The sequence below is a fragment of the Biomphalaria glabrata genome, chromosome 3 (genome assembly GCF_947242115.1).
Source record: "Biomphalaria glabrata chromosome 3, xgBioGlab47.1, whole genome shotgun sequence".
Classification (NCBI taxonomy): domain Eukaryota; kingdom Metazoa; phylum Mollusca; class Gastropoda; family Planorbidae; genus Biomphalaria; species Biomphalaria glabrata.
Genome location: NC_074713.1, coordinates 10,014,174 through 10,037,388, shown reverse-complemented (window position 1 = coordinate 10,037,388; position 23,215 = coordinate 10,014,174). Strand labels below are relative to the sequence as shown.

The window sequence follows — 23,215 nt, the reverse complement described above, 5'->3', positions numbered from 1 at the left end:
GCATATTTTTCTTTTATTATCCCTCGCTGCATACAAAGGCAGATTGAAGCCAGCGTCCAGCCTCTCTGCATTGAAAACGTGGCCAAGCAGGCAAGCCAGGTCTCCAGCAAGAAGCTTCAATTAAAATGACGTATTTTTTTTTTTTATATTTTTATATTTATTTCTTTTTTTGATGGGCGAGTTTGTTTGGTCAAATGATAAAAGCAGCATGAAGCATGCGCGCCACATTGACATAGACGTGCTTCTGCTGGTTTAGACGCACGAGCTGGGAAGGTCAAGGAGAAGGCGGCGAAGCTGAAGAGTAAAAAAAAAAAATAGGAAGAGAAAAAAAATTGGAGGGGGGGGGGGAAGTAAACATTGAAAGATAACTGGATGCTAACAATATACAAGGAATCGCACTTGGATCCCGTTTTCAAAAACCAGTGTTTGCCTTTCCTGTGCTAGCTTAATGATTGATGCGGAAGGTAAACCTTCTAATTAAGAATTAAAAAAAAAAAGTTTCTTTCTATTTATGTTTATGTCTAAGTTAGAGACCATGTCATTTGAATGTAAGGCATAGGACACGCAGGGTCGGATCTATTTGAGGGTAATTGTTTACATTTTCTTTTGTTGATTGTTAAAATATCGTTTTACACACCATTTTGTAAGGTAAAAAAAAAATTGGTCTTCGAACACAATTATTTGTTGTACTCTTTTTAATAGCTCACTGTCACGTGTGTACTCGTCATGGTCCCAAGAGAAGTGTAAACAGGAAGTGATGAATACATTAGCTTCTCGAAGTCTTGAGTTTCTATACAGAATAATAAATTAACGAAAGGATAATTCGTTTCCGGTTTGAAAACCTATCTATAGAAGAGACGTGCATATTTCAGGGTCCAAAAATCAGCTCATAAGTTTTAAGCTTAGGTTGAGTCTACGTTTGTGAATTTATGATTGAATTTGAATTATATAGTAATTATTGCTTGATATATAGTAAGTGTGAACATATTTAAATTCGTTAACAGGAATTCTGTTATTTCATCACCAAACGTGTATCCCAGGTATAGAACGTGACCACTCGTTCATGAACTATTGACATTCTTCTCAATTGTAACTTTTAATTGTACGTATTTAAGCACTTTGACCAAACCCCAACTACTGGCCCGAATTACACAGTCCACAGCAGCACTGGCAAACTCAAAACAATCTGGAAAGACAAAGGCATAGCCCTCGGCACCAAAATCAGACGGATGCACTTCCTGGTGATGGTCACATTCTTGTATGCTTGCGAGTCTTGGACGCTGACTTCAGAGAAGAGGATCCTAGCAATGGTATTAAGATGCGCGGAGGATCCTAGGTATCGCATTTAAAGACGCATCACAAACGAAGAAATTAGTCACAGGGTTACTAAGGCGATTGGACCCCACGATGACCTGCTAAAATTGTAACAAAAAAAAAAAAAGGAAACAAAAACTCTATTGCCATATTTCAAGGTCCTCGGGGATTGCAAATACCCTCTTTCAAGGAACCGTACCAGGAAAAAAAAGAAGAGGCAGACAACGAAAGCGATGGGAAGACAACATAAAAGTATGAACGAGCCTGTCATTGAAAGAGGTTCTATCCAAGGCAAAAAAACAAAACAAAGAGCAATGGAAAAGGACGGTTGAAAAATCGTCAAGCAGACTAAGTGATAGGTGAATAGGTGAAGGTGGCGAAGCATTTAAAATTATAATATATAGTATTATAATATATATGATATAAACAGATGACCTTAGCATCATCTGCCCGATAGATCGCAAGGTCTGAAAGGGGAAACTTCAATATATATATAGCATGTATAATCTAAGCGTCCAGTATTCGCTGCTTGATTTCTTTCAGAATTTAGATTTCACAAATATTCTTCAGGATTAGTGTAATTAATAATTCAATAGTTCGACAATTAAAAAAAAACTTTCTTCGTGATTAAAAAAAAATCGTGGCGTTGAAAAAAAAAGTCATTGTCAGAATGAAAATCATGTGATAAGACTATTTAACATACAAGTGCGAAGTTCAAATCTTTTGCGATGTTATGCATATATTATATATATTGCTTAAATAAGTCTCTGTTAAACCAAAGGGAAAGAGTCCCCCTCCCCCCACACACACACAATAGCACTCCCCGTTCACGCACCCTACGCACCAATTTAATGAAGAGAACAACAAAAATAAGATCAGATCGATGGGCGCCCCATTCTCCACACGGATTTCCAGGGAGTGAATCAAACTCCAATTATTTCATCAGTAACTGAGACTAAGATACAGAATAGGGCGCCCTCACTCCCTCGCACACACACACACACTCAACAGGAACGAGCAAATCAATCCATGCACCTGAAAGAGTGAGTTGTGAAAAAAAAAAGGGAATGGGGGTATCTAAGGAGAAAGGAAATACGCAGAGGAAGGAGTAGGGTGGAGGGGTGTGGGGGGGGGGAGATGACACCATCTCGCACCGCCATCACCTTTAGGGTTTTGTGTCTCCGGTGAGATCCAGGGCGCGAGCTGACAGACCATTGATTTCTATGAAATTGTTATTGACCGGCGCCGGCCCTGGATGATAATGTTGTGCTCATTCAGGCGTAAAATGCGCGTAAAAAAATAGGAGGGGGGTTGGGGGGGGGGGAGAGAACTATTTGTGCCAGCGTGTTTGGATTCAGAAATGACTTAGTGGAGGCTCTATTGAGCAGACTATTTATTTACAATTAGCAGGAAAGGTATCTGGAGCCACGAGAACCGTGATGGAGATAAACCCGTTAATGAAATAAACCAAACAATGGTGAAATGTGAGGATTATAAAACCAAGGTTTGTCGAGGCACAAGGCACGTGCATTAGAAATGTTTAGGTATCCAGATGAGAGACTAAATCAAAGAAAGTACCAATGTTAACTTTCGCAGACTAAAAATATGCATTGGAAACCAATGGCGTATCGTTTTTAATATAATACATATTTAATGTATTTAAATCAACCACCATCAAATGGTTATGTCTGCGCTAGATGTGGAAAAATATGTAGGTCACAGGTCGGGCTGCGTATCTACGCGAAATACTGCATTCCTCATTAATCTTCGGACTCGTATAATGTTTAATCCTTTCAATGATTAAGAGCCCCTTCTTTCCTTGTGCTATTAAAGCATGGATTGGGTTGCCTGAATCAGCCAGGAAAACCAACGGCTCAGCAGAGTTTAAGTCACTGATTAACCTATGGGACTAGATTAACACAATTAATTTTATAACACTAAAAAATTAAAACTCTAATTATAATTATTTTAGATACTAGCTATTCGTCCAAGTAAATGCCAAATGACTAACAGATAATACAAAGGACATATTCTCAGTCGGCTTGGAATGAATCGGAACTCTATTCTAAGCCGACTAAAAGAGAAGGTTATTCACAGTTGGCGATGGGGTTGGGCAATTGGGATGGGATGATGCGGATATTTCTATCAAAATGATCAAAGTGTCTGGAGTGCGAATATTAAAGATGAAGGCACAATGTAACTAAAAATATGCAGCTATTTATTTAAAGGACCTATCACACTGTTTAGCACCAATCGATCTATTACTACAAGGCCAATCAAAATCTAATGCCAACAATTTATGGTTCTATTGTTTTTGGTCCAAGATTTTGTCAGTATAAAACTAATGTCGCAGGCTTCAAATCCATGAAGATTATTTAAAAAATCGTTTTAAAGAAACTATCAAGGTATACGCTCTATTTTATTCACACATTAAATAGATTTAGCCATTTTAGCCAACAGGCAATAGTATATCGGCCTATTCCCAAACGACCAGGGATAGGTTTCCGATAGGAGTGGCTCAGTTGTTATTTCCTGATCATTTTATTACATCTATGAATCTCCAGACTCTTTTAGCTATGTACACTATAATTTTCTAAATAGAGTTATCAACAAAATAGAAAGGGCAGAAAGGAGGACGTCTGTAAAATTGTTACTTTAAATCATGTACTCTGTAATCTAAAATATGTAACTTACCTTTATGATCAAGAATCCGAGAAGTAAAATAGTTTATTTCCCACTTTATCCTTGAGGTTGTTTAGAAATAGTTCAGATATTTTCTGGTTGTAGTCTCAGACGTTTGGAAAAGGTTTCAAGATTTCGCAGCTTCAACATTTATATTTATGTACACAGGTTACTCAGCAACCAATTTATTGGGAATCTCCGATGAGCACTGACCTGAATAAAAAGAAAAAGAACGAAATTATTCTCCCATTGATGTCTATCCAATATTTTCAAAAAGAGATTATACAAGACGTTTAATCTCTGGAATTAATCTTTATGTCGTCACCGTCTCGTGTTAATTCACGTGACCAGGGCGCGCCCCTTCCCTTTCCTTACCAACGTAGAAAAAAAGGTCATTACAGGCACTGACCACATCTTGCTTGTCCAGCTACTTTTTAAAGTTTGGACGAGAGAAAGAGGAGTTGGGGAAATTAGACCAGACAGATAGATAGTGGGGGGGGGGGGAACAAGTTATATAAAAAAAATGGAGGGCGCGGGGTGCTGTGGGCTGCCTGGGGGGAAGGGAGCGAGTGGAGTAGACCATCAATCAAATGAGTCTTTTCTTTCTCTTCTTTTCTCCCTTCTTCAGATTTTGTGTGACGATCAAAGGGAGATAAAACAGTTGATGAGACACTTATTGATTGACAGGGGGCGCTCCAAGTCGTCTTCAGAGTTCTAAACAAACTGTAGAGCAGACGAGAATTGCGGTCTAATTACCCGCCTTATAAACAACCGAGTTTAGTGGGGGAGACGGTCTATATTATTTAATTATAATCTTTATTGTATTATCCTATTGAGTTTATTTTCTCATCTGGCGATTCTAACGTGAAAGTATCGTGCAGTATGTGTTCTAAACCAGCAGACCTTCCTCCTTGTTTCGTACAATTAATGATTTCTGTAATATCGATACTGGGGTATTTGGTATCGTCCATTAACAGATTACCCTATGTTTGACCACGATTAGGGAATTGGATGGTCAGGAGCAAGATTTGGGGGGTATCGAGTTACACGGTCAACCTTCGGCTTATTGGTATTCTGAATCGGAGATAGTGCATACAGCTATCGTGCCTGGTTCGTTGGCCTGTGGGAATTTAATAATATGTTAACAGCTATTGGTCTGGAATATACAAGGTTATAGTGTCATGTGGACCCTATTAGAACAAGGCCTTTATTGAATATAGGGTTCCTATTACAAGTAGTGCAAAGTAATCTGTAAGAAACTGGCTTTTGAAAGCGTCACGTTTCTACCACATATAACAAAAACAATTGTATGACTTTTGTATCGTGGCTAATACAAACGTATTTAGGCTTTAAAAGCTTTCATTTCGCAAAAGAAAAAAAATATTATAATTAGGAGAAGTTATTAAAATACAGATAAAGTTTACATAAAAATAACTGAACTAGAAGACATTCGCATATTGCATAGAGACGGAAGCGATTGTAATTCGGTGAAGAGAAATATTTTTACAAAAGCTTATATCAACTCGGTCGTTGTGCTGGCCACATGACACCATTATAAGCCGTTGGTCACAGACACAGATGACCTTTATATCATCTGCCCCCTAGACCGCAAGGTTTGAAAGGGGAACCTTACTTTACTAAACTTAAATCAACTCACTCTGTCTGTCTGTTTGTCTGTCTGGTCAAATGCTTGTACACGTTATTTCTCCTACTTCCCATTCTCGGATCAAGTTGAAACCTTGCACAGTTATTCATTGTTCCTAATGGTGGCTGAGCAGTAAAGTGCTTGGCTTCCGAACCGGGGTCCGGGGTTCTAATCCTGGTGAAGCCAGGGATTTCCAATTTTGGGATCTTCGGCGCCTCTGAATCCACACAGCTCATTAGTTGGGGAAACGTAAAGGTGGTTGTTCATTGTGCTGGCCACATGACACCCTCGTTAACAGTATGTCACAGAAACAGATGACCTTTACATTATTTGACCTATAGACCACGAGGTCTGAAAGGGGAACTTACTAACAATGCACGAATCAATGACAAAAAATTAACAAATTAATTAATTCATTCATGGTAATAAATTAATTTTATTTGATATTGAAAAAGGAAATAAATCTTATAGTATTAAGTGATATGACTGTGAGCGTGGAGTTGTTCCCCTTAGATAAGCTTTTTTTTTTTTTACTTTGCTTGTTCGAACTCCTCTGAGAACATCTGATGTAATCTCTGAAGAAAGGATTAATTAGAACACCACTGTCAAGAGGAGAAAGCTAAAATGCTTACATAGTAAAGGATTACCTACAGTAAGCCAGCAAGAGGACTTAAGTAACACCAGTAGCCACGAGGAACAAGGGAGGTAATGAACAAGGGAGGTCTTTGTTTCCAAAACTCTGGTGGAAATACTTTTTTTTTTGTGTGGGTCTTTTCACAGTCACAATGTCGGTCAGCCGTGGAGCCATGCTCATGGCGCTTCATCGCCCCGGGAGACCTTCAAAGTCAGTGACCGCTAGCCATTACAGACTCGGCCGTAAAAGGTATTAGCCGGTCTCTGGCGATTTGAGCGCGAGTGTTAAGCCTACATCTATTCTTAGGATAAGACCAGAAGGTAATGAAAAAGAGGAAAGGGGAGAGAGAGTGAAAAGAGTTGGACAAGATATTTAAGAGCTACTTTCTTTTTTATTCAAGTAAAAATCCTCCGAGTCCTGTCCCATCATGCTTTCACCCATGTTACTCCAACAACGTAGCAGTTCCAACCACCCCTCCACCCAAACTCCCAAATGTGTTCAGCTTGTCTAGGTCCCGTGGTCAAAGCTTGACAAATGATTGAAATGGTGGGAGGGGGGGGGGGAAGGGCTGGGATCTCAGTGGAATGGGCGACGGAGAGCTGTTTAAATTTAACATTTCTGAAAATGTATCAGCTGGAACAAACAAACAAAAAAAAAAAAAAAGAAAGAAAATTTTACTCTGGGTAGAATAGATGTACTTTAAATTTAAAGAATTGTAATGTCCAGATAATTTTGAAAATAAGTATGGCCTACTTGATCGTGTGGTCTGCGCTCTGGACTGTCGTCTCTGTGGTTTCAAATAAAGTAAAGAACCCATTTCAGACTCTGTGACCTATATGGCAGATGTTGTAAAGGTCATGTGTATCTGTGGCCCACGGTTAACGAGGGTGTAATGTGGCCAGCACACTAACCAACCGCCTTTACTTTTCTCCAATTTACGCCAATTACCCATTAGAGCTGGCTGAACTTAGAGGCGCCCTAAAGATCCTGAAAATTAAAAATACCAGGCTTCATCAGGATTTAAACCCGGGACCCCCGGTTTGGAAGCCAAGCGCTTTACCACTCAGCCACCGCGCCTCCTTCAAGTAACATGATAACATGAATATCATTATCTTAATTTTAATTAGACTAAGGACTTAACAGACAGTATGATTAGGGCTCTTTTTAAATTTGTGAAACAATTGAGCGCTCAATGCATTGTATGACTAGCGTTCGCTGAAGTTGAAGCACTCACTGGCTTTTATTGACGGGCGCTTAAATCGCTTAAAGATAGGAAATCAAACTGACGATAACGTCTGGAGAGAATCAAATGAGCAGGCCCAATCGTTGATGTACACGATAATGCACCAGGAAACAGAGACGTCTTATAGAATGATGATAACATAAATAGCGACAGACGGTCCGACAGACAGACAGCTCAAGTTAATGATGAAGAAGATGAATTCAGAACTGAGGAAAATATTCACCATCTGGAAAGGTGCCAGCCATCAGTGTCGTTCGCGATAAGGGCGCTCGATTCCTTACCTTTCACTCAAGTCAACCCCCCCCCCCTTTTTTTTTTCTAACACACACACACACTGAATGAGCTTTAAAGGCGCCGACACAGTGGTATTCTCATGATGCTGCGTCTAATGGCGGCGGGTGTCGGGGGGTTAGCAGACTGTGAAGGAAGCAATGTGGCTTCTGTATTATACGTCCCCGCCATCATGCATTCTGACATCGATCTCACTTCCCTACGCGCATCTCCCGTTAGCCACTAACTTAGTACAACCCCCGCAACCACTGACTATAGTGCATTACCAAAACGCCCCCCCCCCCTTTTTCTTTTTTTTTTCTTTCAGCCCTTTCCAGTAATATACTTCGCCATCTCATCACATACGTATATGAATTTTCATATCCCGCCCCGACTCAGACCCAATTTATTTTTTCAGGAACTCCATTTGCTAAATGAATTGGTTGGTGGTACCAACAGCATGAGGGGTGTGCTTGGGTAATGATTGCACGCCGCGGGGCGCTTTGGGGCGTGTGGCTGCAGTGAATTTGTAGCTTGTTTGGAAGCCATTATGTTTCTTGATGAACCGAAAACAGAAACAAGCAAAACATAAAGGAAAAAAATTGTTGATGAAAATCGAAGCAGGCAGAAAGAAAATAAACCAAGAAGCGATTTCAAATGGTACAGGAGAACTTCCGGGCTGTAGGAAGATGTCTTGGTGACTCATAAAGTAAGTTTACGTTCTTGGGGTATCATTGAGAGTCTTATGTAAATTTAAAGAAACAATTTGCTTTTACAATAATAATTTTTTTAAACACTGAAAAAAAAAAAAGGGGGGGGGAGGAATGCTGAACTAAAAAATTAAGCATTTTTTTTTAAATTCAAAAATTGAGGATGACTGCTGTATTTACCTTGACCACATAAACACATTTACGACCTGGATTATTTGCCACATCTGATGCAGACAAAGCAGATGTACGCCGGGGGTCTATATAAGTTCTCCTTTTGTCGTCTGTCTTTGGTAAGAGCTTTTTATTGCCCCTATATGGCGGCGGTCTTTTCAGGGAGGAATGGGGATTAAATTCCGGGTTGTTTGAGGAAGAACGTTCATATGTGCTGGACTTAAACCATGGTCAGCTTTCACCAGACTGTATTGGGCCAGTGTATTAAATAAAACCATGGTCAGCTTTCACCAGACTGTATTGGGCCAGTGTATTAAATAAAACCATGGTCAGCTTTCACCAGACTGTATTGGGCCAGTGTATTAAATAAAACCATGGTCAGCTTTCACCAGACTGTATTGGGCCAGTGTATTAAATAAAACCATGGTCAGCTTTCACCAGACTGTATTGGGCCAGACTGTATTGGGCCAGTGTATTAAATAAAACCATGGTCAGCTTTCACCAGACTGTATTGGGCCAGTGTATTAAATAAAACCATGGTCAGCTTTCACCAGACTGTATTGGGCCAGTGTATTAAATAAAACCATGGTCAGCTTTCACCAGACTGTATTGGGCCAGTGTATTAAATAAAACCATGGTCAGCTTTTACCAGACTGTATTGGGCCAGTGTATAAATAAAACCATGGTCAGCTTTCACCAGACTGTATTGGGCCAGTGTATTGGGCCAGGCTATTGGGCCAGTGTATTGGGCCAGTGTATTGGGCCAGTGTATTGGGCCAGTGTATTGGGCCAGTGTATTGGGCCAGTGTATTGGGCCAGTGTATAGGGTTTAACTGTAGAAAATTGCTCTAACAATTTTTTCCATAGAAATCCTAGATTACAAGATTTCAATATTACATTCACTTTTACTGTTGTCATCAATTTCTATTTTTTTTATTTCGTGCCGTTATATTTTGTGGTAGTGAAAATGTTAACACATTTTGCACTATTAGTAATAAGAACAATTAGAAAATCCACAATGGTATCAGGACTATGACAGACATTCAACGTAACAGACGAGGGACAAAAAAATGAAAGCTAGTAAAATGAAATGTTGGCTAATGACAGAAAGATGTACTGACTGTCTGACTGTCTGATTGATGTGACACTTCATCCCTTGTAACAGAATGACAGATTAAAAGAACTTTAATCTCTAGGCTAGTACATCTCCACGTATTCCATTCGCTGCCAATCAACATTCAAAACTTATCCGATCACGTCCAGCAAGGTAAACAACATTCAAAACTTATTAGATCATATCCAGCAAGGTAAACAACATTCAAAACTTATTAGATCACGTCCAGCAAGGTAAACAACAATCAAAACTTATTAGATCATATCCAGCAAGGTAAACAACATTCAAAACTTATTAGATCATATCCAGCAAGGTAAACAATATTCAAAACTTATTAGATCATATCCAGCAAGGTAAACAACATTCAAAACTTATTAGATCATATCCAGCAAGGTAAACAACATTCAAAACTTATCCGATCACGTCCAGCAAGGTAAATAACATTCAAAACTTATCCGATCACGTCCAGAAAAGGTAAACAACATTTAAAACTTATCAGGTCATATCCAGCAAGGTAAACAGCATTCAAAACTTATCCGATCATATCCAGCAAGGTAAACAACATTCAAAACTTATCCGATCACGTCCAGCAAGGTAAATAACATTCAAAACTTATCCGATCACGTCCAGCAAGGTAAATAGCATTCAAAACTTATCCTATCACGTCCAGCAAGGTAAACAACATTCAAAACTTATTAGATCACGTCCAGCAAGGTAAATAACATTCAAAACTTATTAGATCACGTCCAGCAAGGTAAATAACATTCAAAACTTATCCGATCACATCCAGCAAGGTAAACATCATTCAAAACTTATCAGATCATATCCAGCAAGGTAAACAACATTCAAACTCATCAGATCATATCCAGCAAGGTAAACATCATTCAAAACTTATCCGATCACGTCCAGCAAGGTAAACAACATTCAAAACTTATCAGATCATATCCAGCAAGGTAAACAACATTCAAAACTTATCAGATCATATCCAGCAAGGTAAACAATATTCAAAACTTATTAGATCATTTCCAGCAAGGTAAACAACATTCAAAACTTATTAGATCACGTCCAGCAAGGTAAACAACATTCAAAACTTATCCGATCACGTCCAGCAAGGTAAACAACATTCAAAACTTATCCGATCACGTCCAGAAAAGGTAAACAACATTTAAAACTTATCAGGTCATATCCAGCAAGGTAAACAGCATTCAAAACTTATCCGATCATATCCAGCAAGGTAAACAACATTCAAAACTTATCCGATCACGTCCAGCAAGGTAAATAACATTCAAAACTTATCCGATCACGTCCAGCAAGGTAAATAGCATTCAAAACTTATCCTATCACGTCCAGCAAGGTAAACAACATTCAAAACTTATTAGATCACGTCCAGCAAGGTAAATAACATTCAAAACTTATTAGATCACGTCCAGCAAGGTAAATAACATTCAAAACTTATCCGATCACATCCAGCAAGGTAAACATCATTCAAAACTTATCAGATCATATCCAGCAAGGTAAACAACATTCAAACTCATCAGATCATATCCAGCAAGGTAAACATCATTCAAAACTTATCCGATCACGTCCAGCAAGGTAAACAACATTCAAAACTTATCAGATCATATCCAGCAAGGTAAACAACATTCAAAACTTATCAGATCATATCCAGCAAGGTAAACAATATTCAAAACTTATTAGATCATTTCCAGCAAGGTAAACAACATTCAAAACTTATTAGATCACGTCCAGCAAGGTAAACAACATTCAAAACTTATCCGATCACGTCCAGCAAGGTAAACAACATTCAAAACTTATCCGATCACGTCCAGAAAAGGTAAACAACATTTAAAACTTATCAGGTCATATCCAGCAAGGTAAACAGCATTCAAAACTTATCCGATCATATCCAGCAAGGTAAACAACATTTCAAACTTATCAGGTCATATCTGTGTAGTGCATTATAGTTAGTTATTAATATATCTGCACTATCTGTAGTGTACCTAAAATATTGTGACTATGTGCCATGCGCAATGGTCAGTCATTAAATATGGGGAGAAATACAACTGTAAGTCATGTATAAATTCCAATCAAACACACACACATAATTACAACAACAACAACAAAAAAACAACAAGAAGTGCTATGGGATTTGCCATTTTGTAAGTCCCAGATTCATCAGTAGAGCTACATACATTCACAAAGTTATCTGCTTTGGATCGCGACTAACTGATTATGATCTGTCGAGCTGCCTGTTTACTGCAAAAATAAATAAATACAAAATACTATAATGAACTGAAATCAACCTATTTTGTCGACCAAAGACTAAAAAAAAATATCTGTACTATTTTCTTGGGTACCGCTCGGAATATGCAGAACTATAGATCCCACACAATTTATCTATTTCCATCTATCTTTCTGGCTTTTGATTTTCTTGTATAGTGCACAAGCGATGAAAACTAATGAAAGAAATATTAAACTTTTAACTTTAAAAAAAATGAGCCCCATAAGCTACTGCTGAACGCTAAGGGCTTTATACGGTTCTAGGCTGGAACCTAGTAATGACAACTGCATCATTTTAAAACACCTCGCCTCTCTCGCCATTTATTAGAGTCTTCTCCCTCTCTGTAGATCGATAATTTCCATTTAAAACGACCGAGCAGCAATACAGTCAAATGGAATTGCAAAAAAAAAATGTTTTATGTCATTGCATTTTACATGCAGGCTACGGTAAAAAAAAATATGGCTTCGCGAAGTAGGCAAGACTTTACAAAATAAAACAGCTTAGTTGCATATTTTTTTTTCATTTTTTTTTAAAGTCCAATGCATAGTAGTTATCTGTATTGAGTCTACAATCTGGACAGAATGATTAGAGCCTGGAACTGATAATGTTTAAATGTGATACATAAACAAACACATCACTGTGAGTTAAGTTTTAAAAAAAAAGACAGAGTGAAGTGTATCAAACGGTTCTTGTGTCTGTTGAGGAGTTAAGATGTCAGAAAAAACATGAAACAGAGTTGAGAGAAACATGAAACAGAGTTAAGAGAAACATGAAACAGAGTTAAGAGAAACATGAAACAGAGTTAAGAGAAACATGAAACAGAGTTAAGAGAAACATGAAATAGAGTTAAGAGAAACATGAAATAGAGTTAAGAGAAACATGAAACAGAGTTAAGAGAAACATGAAACAGAGTTGAGAGAAACATGAAACAGAGTTGAGAGAAACATGAAACAGAGCTAAGAGAAACATGAAACAGAGTTAAGAGAAACATGAAACAGTTAAGAGAAACATGAAACAGAGTTAAGAGAAACATGAAACAGAGTTAAGAGAAACATGGACCCGCTTGAGAATACACTATACTATTCAATACAAAAGTTTAATCTACAATATAAAATATACAATATCAACAACACAGCGAGATTTTCAAGAGTTCAAACCAAGATGTCGTTAGATCTAGTACTCAATCAAAAAATAGAACTTAGCCACATGGAAAAAAAAAAGTTTGATGAAATTTGAAAATATTATTTACCAATGATGGATAGTGGATGCTGAAGTTGGGAGGGAGGGGTTTAGTGTGGAAATGAAGTTCAGGAATAGTTTATGGTCGTTGTACTGACAACTTGATGCTCTCGTGCACATTGCGCCGTCTAGAGGAGTAAATGAAGAGACGGATATCCGTAATGTGCACATTGCACTGATTCATTAGGTAAGGGAATCGATCTGTCTTTGGGGTGGGGGGGGGAAATAGGGGAGCTGAGCCTGGTTGGTTTATTGCCTCGTAAAGCAATGTCCAGATATTGCGCGAGTCTAGAAGATAAATCACAGGAGTTGTCCAGAATTAAATAGCGAGACTTGGTGAGGAGTGAGTTGTTTTTCTCTCCCCTTCTCCAAGAAAAAGAACTTAGCAGAACAATGCTCTGTATGTACGTCTTACGTTGAGGTCGTTTATCAACTCGGAATGAATTCTTATCTTATCTTATATAATACAGACGTTACTTCAAAAAAGAAGAAGATTACGTCCTACGCGTCATGCATTCAGTCATGCATATTAACCAATGAGTTAAATTCTGCCAAGTCGCTTGGTTTTCCTGGCTAGCTCAGGCAACCCATTCCATGCTCTAATAGCACTAGGGAAGAAGGAGTATTTGTACACATTTGTCCTAGCACTAGCTTGGAATACGTGGCTTGGAGCATAGGTGGCGCCAGTGTCTCAATACTTGTTAGTGTTTTTGAAGGTACTGAGTGGGTGTGGTGACTGTCTGGTACAGGGATTGGATTCCGAAACGAAGAGTCCCGGGTTTGAATTTCATTGAAGGCTGGGATTTTAAATTTAAAAAAAATTTAGGACTACCCTGAATCCAGCTAGAGTCTAATGGGTGTATGACCTTAGTTGAGGAAAGTAAAGGGAGTAAGTCGTTGTGCTGTCCACATAACACCACCTTTAACCTTCGACCAAACAAACAGTTGACCTTTACACCATTAGCCATTTAGAGCAAAATGTCTGAAAGGTGTAAATTACTTCTTTTTTTTTTGGGGGGGGGGGAGGGGGAGGGTGCAAACTATCTGATAAACGAAATAAGAAATGGAACACAATTTAACTCTGCTTTAACTCCATTTCCACTGACTCCACTTTTAAATACCAGCAAAGAAATTGTAATAATGAAATGAACATGTGCCCAAGGTTTTAATGGGTTAAAGTTCTGTTCCTACTAAAACAAGACAGGTACTAAGAAAATGTTTGAATGTTGGTCTGTATTTCAACTTATCAGTGGGCTTGTTCAAAACAAAGAATGACAGGTGACTTTTTGTATTTCTTTAATTTTAACGCCAAGAGTGTTTTATCAGAGCCAAGGGTTCTTTATCTGGACCTTAAAACATCTTTATTAAATTTGACTAGAATTGTTCGTATGAATTGACTTAACAAACCCGTAGACATGCTAATAAGCTACAATTTATAAACTTTTAAATTATGTGTGTGTGTGTTAGTGGGAAAGAGGGGGAAAAAAGGAGGGAGGAAGCATAAGCAGAAATTATGTGGTCAGGTGTACACTTCTGGTCAGGGTGTACACTTCTGGTCAGGGTGTACACTTCTGGTCAGGTGTACACTTCTGGTCAGGGTGTACACTTCTGGTCAGGGTGTACACTTCTGGTCAGGTGTACACTTCTGGTCAGGTGTACACTTTTGGTCAAGTCTACACTTCTGGTCAGGTGTACACTTCTGATCAGGGTGTACACTTCTGGTCAGGTATACACTTCTGGTCAGGTGTACACTTCTGATCAGGGTGTACACTTCTGGTCAGGTCTACACTTCTGGTCAGGTGTACACTTCTGGTCAGGTATATACTTCTGGTCAGGGTGTACACTTCTGGTCAGGGTGTACACTTCTGGTCAGGGTATACACTTCTGGTCAGGTGTACACTTCTGGTCAGGGTGTACACTTCTGGTCAGGGTGTACACTTCTGGTCAGGGTGTACACTTCTGGTCAGGGTGTACACTTCTGGTCAGGGTGTACACTTCTGGTCAGGGTGTACACTCCTGGTCAGGGTATACACTTCTGGTCAGGGTGTAATTTGCATCTTTTAAAAGAACGTTAGATGGTAGTTCAAGATTGAAGTGGTTCACACGAGTACCGCTAAGCCAGTTAAATGACCATTAGAATAGTCCGAGAGACATTTACATTTAATGTATTGTCATGGGTGGCATTCCACTCGGAGAACATCAGCATCCACTGCTAGAGAAACCAGGATTGATAAAGTAACTTCATCGCTTCTCCAATGTGAAACGTTCATAGAGGCATATTGTAGAGAGACAAAGTGCAGCATAGAATGGACTGTAAGGTTTCTATAACTAGTCAGTGACTACTTTTTGCGTGCTGTTACTTCAACGCTAGGGGTACATTTAGCTTGGAGAGGAAAGGGGGAGGGCAAGTTGGTCGCATGGCTTAGCATTAGGCTTTCTAACCCAAGCTCTAGAGTTCGAATCTTTATGAAGTTTGCGATATTTAATTAGGGTCAATCCAGTTCTGAGGTATGACTGACTTGTTTTTGGTAAAGTATCGGCGGTGAGTCCTTGTGCTGATCACATAACACCCTCCTTAAAAAGATGAGCTTTACGCTTTGAAAAGTTTACTTCTTCACAGGTTTTTATGGGAACATTTATTGGATCGCTATCATATTCCAGTTCAGTGGTTCTCGTGGTTTATATTGTATGGTGCCAATGTGGTACTACATTGAAATGGGTCAGGATTTGATAGAGTCTACCAAACCAAGTGACCGCTGCGTATGAGTAGAGTGGGGAGGCTGGCAGAGTTCAACCTCAACAATCATTGATTGTGTGTGGCGTTGAATGATTGTCTCATTTAGTGTCGTTCAAACGTACCAAGTTCAATCGGTCCACCCTCTTGACCCCCACTCTAGCCCCCGCTTGAAGGAAGCCCTAAGTACACACCGTAGCCTGTACATATGGCGGGACCTTACTTAAACATCGCTGATGAAGACAGAACCAACCGACGGACCCGGGGACTTGTATTTGTTTTATTTCTTCACTCAGTTCCTCTCGGTACTATGTCATTAAGTAACAGCCTCCTTCAAGGGAGGAATCTTTTTTCTTCTTATCTTTTTTTCTTCTTTCTCATATACCCAAGATTGTTAAACGTCTGAAAAAGTTTAGTTCCTACACACACATATACACGTTCTTCACACATACACAGATAGAATCACACATACGCGCACACAAAAACCACAGACACACACACATAATCTCACACACACACATTGTCGGTCGTCAGTCAAATGACAAAACACCTTTCTATCACTCTCGCGGATTATACCTTAAGACATAATCATCCCGTGAGACCGTGGAGCATGTTAAATGTCTCTCCCACTACAAAAAGGCAAAAAAAAAAAAAAAATTAATAAAAACGAAGAACGAACTTTTTTAACAAATTGGGTTCACAGTATTTTATATTATCTATGTATAGGAAAATGGCGCTAAATCAGTGGTAGACAAACTAAGGTCCGCGGGTCATATATGGCTAGTTAACTGCAAGACTGCAAGATATAAATAATTGGAAGCACCCCCCCCACCCCCCCCCCCAAAAAAAGGTGCACTTTTATGAATAATATTATTATTATAGCTTTTATATAGCGCTACTTTCATGCCCAGAGCGCTTTTGGTCCAATCTCATTTGAGGACCAGTGGGGGGGAGGAGGTATCCAGGAGTGTCGAACCTCGAGCCCCCTTCTAGGTAGCCAAGCCAAGCCAAATTCAATCGCACTTGGCCTCTCGACCACGCTTCCCATAGATTAAAAAAAATAGTAAAAATAGAAAAGTATACAAGAAAAAGTACCCTTTCTAACCTGGGCAGATGATGCAAAGGTAATTCTATGTTTCCCGGTTAACCAGTGTGTCAGCACAACGGACCTTTACCTATTCAAGTATCCTTAGAGTTTGGTCGACTCTACTCTCTAGGGTTTCCTTAAAATTACCGAAATTCAAAATCACAGTCTTCAGCAAGCTTCGGGAAAAAGAGTAATATACTTAATACCAATACTTAATCTCAATTAGAACTGGTTGAGCATGCAACCACATAGACATCAATGATTAGCTTTTTTTTTCCTCAAACACTGGCCAAGAATGAAATGCAATCAATACAGTTTGACCTATTTACAGTTTGGACATCTCACAAATCGAACTTATTGCACTAATCACGCGCAGGTTCGATTACACGGGGCCGGACTGATCTTTCTATTTTTAGTTTTATATCAAAGACAGAAAGAACTGGATGAAAGGGTTACATAGAATTTGTCCGTTGAAATTTATCTAAGATAGGAATTCAGAAGAACATCTGGGAAGAAACCGGAAGTTATGTCAAGATAAAATTACATAACAGATATGTAGGCTAAAGCTGGGTCTGCCTAGAAAAGTAAAAATACTGCAATTCTCTTTAAAGCTTTAGACACGAAGAAGGCGCCACATTAAAATGGATAAATTGTAGAGTTTCTTTGTGGCTCTCTATCTATGTCTAGAAATGTTGACCTCCGTCTCGAGGTCAGTCAGAGACAGAGGAGAGAAGAAGGAGAGTTAAAGTATGTCTTGAAAGACTTTTATCACAAAGTATGTCTTGAAAGACTTTGATTACCTAGTCAAAATAAATGGTTGAGAATCGCAAGGAAATTAATTTTATTTTATCTCAGAAAAAAAAAAATATCAAGAAAATTGTAGAATGCGTAATAAATTATTGCTGTGATTATTGTATGTTGGAATCTATTTCTATAGTTCCTGATGTCCATCCTTCCTCCAATATAGCTTTAAATGAAGTAACGTTTTTTTGTTTTTATGTTTCTCTTGGCTCAAATAGAACACGATTTTTTTATTTTTTGGATAACAAAACTACTTTAGTGAGGAAAAAATAAAAATCCTTTATTTTTTAAGTCGTTGAAACCGACAGACAGTTTTTTAGTGTTTATTTTAAAACTTACTATATTGATCGATGTTCTAATTTTACTCAAAGGTATAGCCCTCGTCTACAGATACACTTGAAGGCTTTTAAAAAAATCTTTTAATTTATGAATCGACTTTTTGAATTGTCTATAAACATATGGACTGAATCTCTCGCGTTTGGTCACAAGCATTTCAAGAATTGATCTACACTACTCTATCATGTACTACGTCATTCTATCATGTACTGTACCACTCTATCATGTACTGTACCACTCTATCATGTACTGTACCACTCTATCATGTACTGTACCACTCTATCATGTACTGTACCACTCTATCATGTACTGTACCACTCTATCATGTACTGTACCACTCTATCATGTACTGTACCACTCTATCATGTACTGTACCACTCTATCATGTACTGTACCACTCTATCATGTACTGTACCACTCTGTCATGTACTGTACCACTCTATCATGTACTACGCCATTCTATCATGTACTGTACCACTCTGTCATGTACTGTACCACTCTGTCATGTACTGTACCACTCTGTCATGTACTGTACCACTCTGTCATGTACTGTAACACTCTGTCATGTACTGTACCACTCTGTCATGTACTGTACCACTCTGTCATGTACTGTACCACTCTGTCATGTACTGTACCACTCTGTCATGTACTGTACCACTCTGTCATGTACTGTAACACTCTATCATGTACTGTAACACTCTGTCATGTACTGTACCACTCTGTCATGTACTGTACCACTCTGTCATGTACTGTACCATTCTATCATGTACTGTACCACTCTGTCATGTACTGTACCACTCTGTCATGTACTGTACCACTCTGTCATGTACTGTACCACTCTGTCATGTACTGTACCACTCTGTCATGTAATGTACCACTCTGTCATGTAATGTACCACTCTGTCATGTACTGTACCACTCTGTCATGTAATGTACCACTCTGTCATGTACTGTACCACTCTGTCATGTAATGTACCACTCTGTCATGTACTGTACCACTCTGTCATGTACTGTACCACTCTGTCATGTACTGTACCACTCTGTCATGTACTGTACCACTCTGTCATGTACTGTACCACTCTATTATGTACTGTAACACTCTATCATGTACTGTACCACTCTATTATGTACTGTAACACTCTATCATGTACTGTACCACTCTATTATGTACTGTAACACTCTATCATGTACTGTAACACTCTATCATGTACTGTAACACTCTATCATGTACTGTACCACTCTATCATGTACTGTACCACTCTATCATGTACTGTACCACTCTGTCATGTACTGTACCACTCTATCATGTACTGTACCACTCTATCATGTACTGTAACACTCTATCATGTACTGTAACACTCTATCATGTACTGTACCACTCTGTCATGTACTGTACCACTCTGTCATGTACTGTACCACTCTATCATGTATATTTTTTTATCTTTTACTTTAACGGACAATTAAAAGGTGTACTTTTCAAATGATTCTTCTCAGACATTACAGACTGTCTGTGGCTCGTACAGAGGAATAAGACACAAATACAAAGAGATCAGCATGAGTCTTCTAGCTTACAACTTAAGGAATACCTTAGTGCAAGTCAATTTGAGAGTCTAGTTAATTTCACTGGACAGGCTATTCAAACTTATCAGGCTATCACTGGACAGTGTTTTCAAACTTATCAGGCTATCACTGCACAATCTGTTCAAGCCTATCGGGCTATGATTATCATTGTACAGTTTATTCAAACCTATAACGCTTTCACTGGACAGTCTATTCGAAACTATCAACGGACAATCTATTCAAACCGTTCACATGGACAGTCTATTTAAACCTGTCAAACTATCAGTGGACAGTCTAATTAAACCTGTCAAGCTATCAGTCGACAGTCTATTTAAAGTGTCAAGCTATCAGTGGACAGGCAGTCTATTTAAACCTGTCAAACTATCAGTGAACAGTCTAAACCTGTCAAGCTATCAGTGGACAGTCTATTTAAGTCTGTCAAGCTATAAGTGGACAGTCTATTTAAGCCTGTCAAGCTATAAGTGGACAGTCTATTTAAGCCTGTCAAGCTATCAACAGACAGTCTATTTAAGCCTGTCAAGCTATCAACAGACAGTCTATTTAAGCCTGTCAAGCTATAAGTGGACAGTCTATTTAAGCCTGTCAAGCTATCAACAGACAGTCTATTTAAGCCTGTCAAGCTATCAACAGACAGTCTATTTAAGCCTGTCAAGCTATCAACAGACAGTCTATTTAAGCCTGTCAAGCTATCAACAGACAGTCTATTTAAGCCTGTCAAGCTATCAGTGGACAGTCTATTTAAGCCTGTCAAGCTATCAACAGACAGTCTATTTAAGCCTATAAAATAACTATAAAATCTATTCCAACTATAACTGAGACAGAATCAGGCCATCGCTGGACGAGTATTTTCAAAGTCTATTAGTCTACTATCTAGTTGGTGTGACAGTTCTAAAGAAATGTAACAAACCAACTGTTACAATGAACTTACACGATATCCTAACTCTTACCTTATCTGGAGTCTCTTATATCCAACACCTGGTAGCGAGCTATTGTCTAAACACTAAATGTGACCATAGCGGGGAGAGAACTAGCGGTGTACTGCACACTTGACCTCTCTACCATGCCCCTCGTACCAAGTGACTGAGAGGTAGGCGTCGCCTCCACCCCCCCCCCATCTCCCGCCCTCTCTTTTTTTTTAACGACGTCGTCACTCCCAAAATGTGTATTCCCCCCCCCCTCCCGACTCTGGCCAAAAGGGACTGCGCGTTAGTTTTTTTTTTTCTTTCAACAGATATGATGACGGATGACCATCTCGTGTTCTTTATTAGGAGAGAGAGAGAGAGAGGGGACAGAAGAGGGAGAGAGAGAGAGAGGTGACAGAAGAGGGAGAGAGAGAGAGAGAGGTGACAGAAGAGGGAGAGAGCTACAGAGAGGAGAGAGAGAAAAAGAGAAAGAAAAGGAGTGAGAGAGGAGTAGGAGAGAGTGAAAGAGGTGAGAAAGAGAGAGAGAGAGAGGAGAGAAATTGTCCTAATGTAATTAAGTGCACAGCAGGTGTTTCTGCGCGTGTGTATTTATGCGTGGCTGCTTACGTGGGTGGCTCAGGTAACCGATCCGTTAGGGTCACCCATCCATCTAAAATTAGGATTAAAACGAAGCCGAACACAGCCTAATATATTGGTCAGACGTTATGTGCTGATATTCAGTGGTCCTTGGCCTATGGAGGAATGTGTCCATATGTTTGGATTTAAATTTGACATAGAAAGGATTACTGATGGCTGCCTGATCAAGTGGAATGCGCTCAGGACTGTCGTCTCGAAGGTACTAGGTTCAAAACCCGATCGCTGCCATTACCCGCCGTCCTGCGGGAGGTTTAAGCTAGAATGAAATAATCTTTAATTTTGAAGAAACATCAGAAACATGTAACAACAGCAAAAACAAACAAACAAACAAAACAAACAAAAACAACAAACAAACAAAACAAACAAAACAAAAAGGTCAAGAATGTTGCAAAATAATGTCAATCTAAAAAACCTAGAGCCTAAAAACATGATTCTTTAATGCTATAAAGTGAACAAAATATTAGAGATTTAAGAAAAACACACATATCTTATCTACACCCTTAATCTGTACCCCGGAAACACCAAAATAAAACGAGCTATTTAGGAATTCGCCTCTATGTATGAACATCTCCAATGGCCTGTTTGTTTTAGTCGGTGTTCTATAGACGATGGACATTTGTCTCTAACTTAACATCGGATTGACGAACTCTATGTCCAATTTGTTTTTGTTAACAGTTGAACGGCCTTAGAAACAAACGTGTCGGTTGAAACATTGCATTGATCCTTACAATTAGAATTTATTAAAATTAATTAGTTTATATTGTCCAATAGGTTTCAAATCTTACATATACGTATAGACTACATTTAAATAAATTCCATTGACACAAAAGAAACGCTTATGCCAAAGACAAGCGACGACTTTAAAAAAAGTTGAACCTACAAAATGGCAAATGAAAATTGCACGAAACAAGAAACTTTAGCTTAAAGAACATTTTAACGCAAGCTTTGTTTACAAGAATTGATACTTACAAAATGGCGGAGCGTCACGTCACGACCCATAGATGACGTCGACACATATATTTTAAACAGCCATATCTAGTTTTTGTTTTTTTTTAATTGGTGAGGTCTATCGTTAGACGGCTGTTAAGAGTTATATTGAGAAAATTAGTTGAAATAGTATCTTTATTTAGAATCAATAATTCGTTGATTTAAAATGTAACTGAATAAAAAAAAATATCTATTTTGTTAGCTACACATTTTTATTCTACCGCAGCCTTCAATCACTACAAACCCTTTCCATTTTTTTTTAAATAAATTGACAGAGATGAACAAAGATGAACAGGGAATTGGTTTTGATTGGTCCCCGTGTAAATTGTGACTTAATCATTTTGTACTAGAGTTCGTTAAAACAAAAGTCTCTCAGAACACACGAGAAAACGTCCAGGCACTGGGCTGAACTTAAACACCCGCTCCAGGGGGACCGCTTAGCGCATGTCTGTTAAGGATGTCATAGAGAAACTAGTTAAACCATAGTTCTTGTTCTTTAGGACTTTTTTCTTCGGGGGCGGAGGAGTTTGTGGGGCCCAATGTTGTAGTAGGAGTAGGGCCGCGTTCGAATCCCAAAGTCACTAATACAAAAAAAAAAAAAAAACCAACGCTTTGATACGTGAGTGTTTTCGAGTTTAAAGACCAAACATTATAGCTGGCCTCAACAATGACCTCCTACGTCACAACCTGTGGACCTTGTCACGACCTGCAACGTAGCAACAAGTTAATGGTCTCAACTGCCCACGGGTGGCGACGACGCAGGCCGGTGTTGAGGTCCACTAAAATGTTTGGTCTCGGTTCAAGAGTGTGTGTATTGGTATGTGTACG

General features: G+C 38.9%; 3 protein-coding genes across 8 annotated transcripts in view; 2 read left to right on the top strand and 1 right to left on the bottom strand.

Moving 5' to 3' along the window:
- Positions 1 to 23,215, bottom strand: part of LOC106051401 (uncharacterized) — a 241,024-nt gene that overhangs the window by 38,806 nt on the left and 179,003 nt on the right. For 4 of the 6 annotated variants that reach the window (XM_056023275.1, XM_056023276.1, XM_056023278.1 and 1 more), the window contains one exon: positions 4,009 to 4,209. The gene's annotated coding sequence lies outside the window, so the exon portion shown is untranslated. Of the gene's footprint in view, positions 1 to 4,008; positions 4,210 to 20,788; positions 20,925 to 22,369; positions 22,508 to 23,215 lie in introns of those variants that run through there. The other 2 variants (XM_056023279.1, XM_056023277.1) reach the window with 2 other exon arrangements.
- The window catches only part of LOC106060231 (uncharacterized), a 202,443-nt gene that overhangs the window by 126,284 nt on the left and 52,944 nt on the right, over positions 1 to 23,215 (top strand). The window lies entirely within an intron of this gene.
- LOC129925004 (uncharacterized) lies at positions 19,191 to 19,616 on the top strand. Its single transcript, XM_056022813.1, has 2 exons — positions 19,191 to 19,287; positions 19,528 to 19,616. Exons 1-2 carry the CDS (start codon positions 19,191 to 19,193, stop codon positions 19,614 to 19,616), a joined length of 186 nt encoding a protein of 61 aa, XP_055878788.1.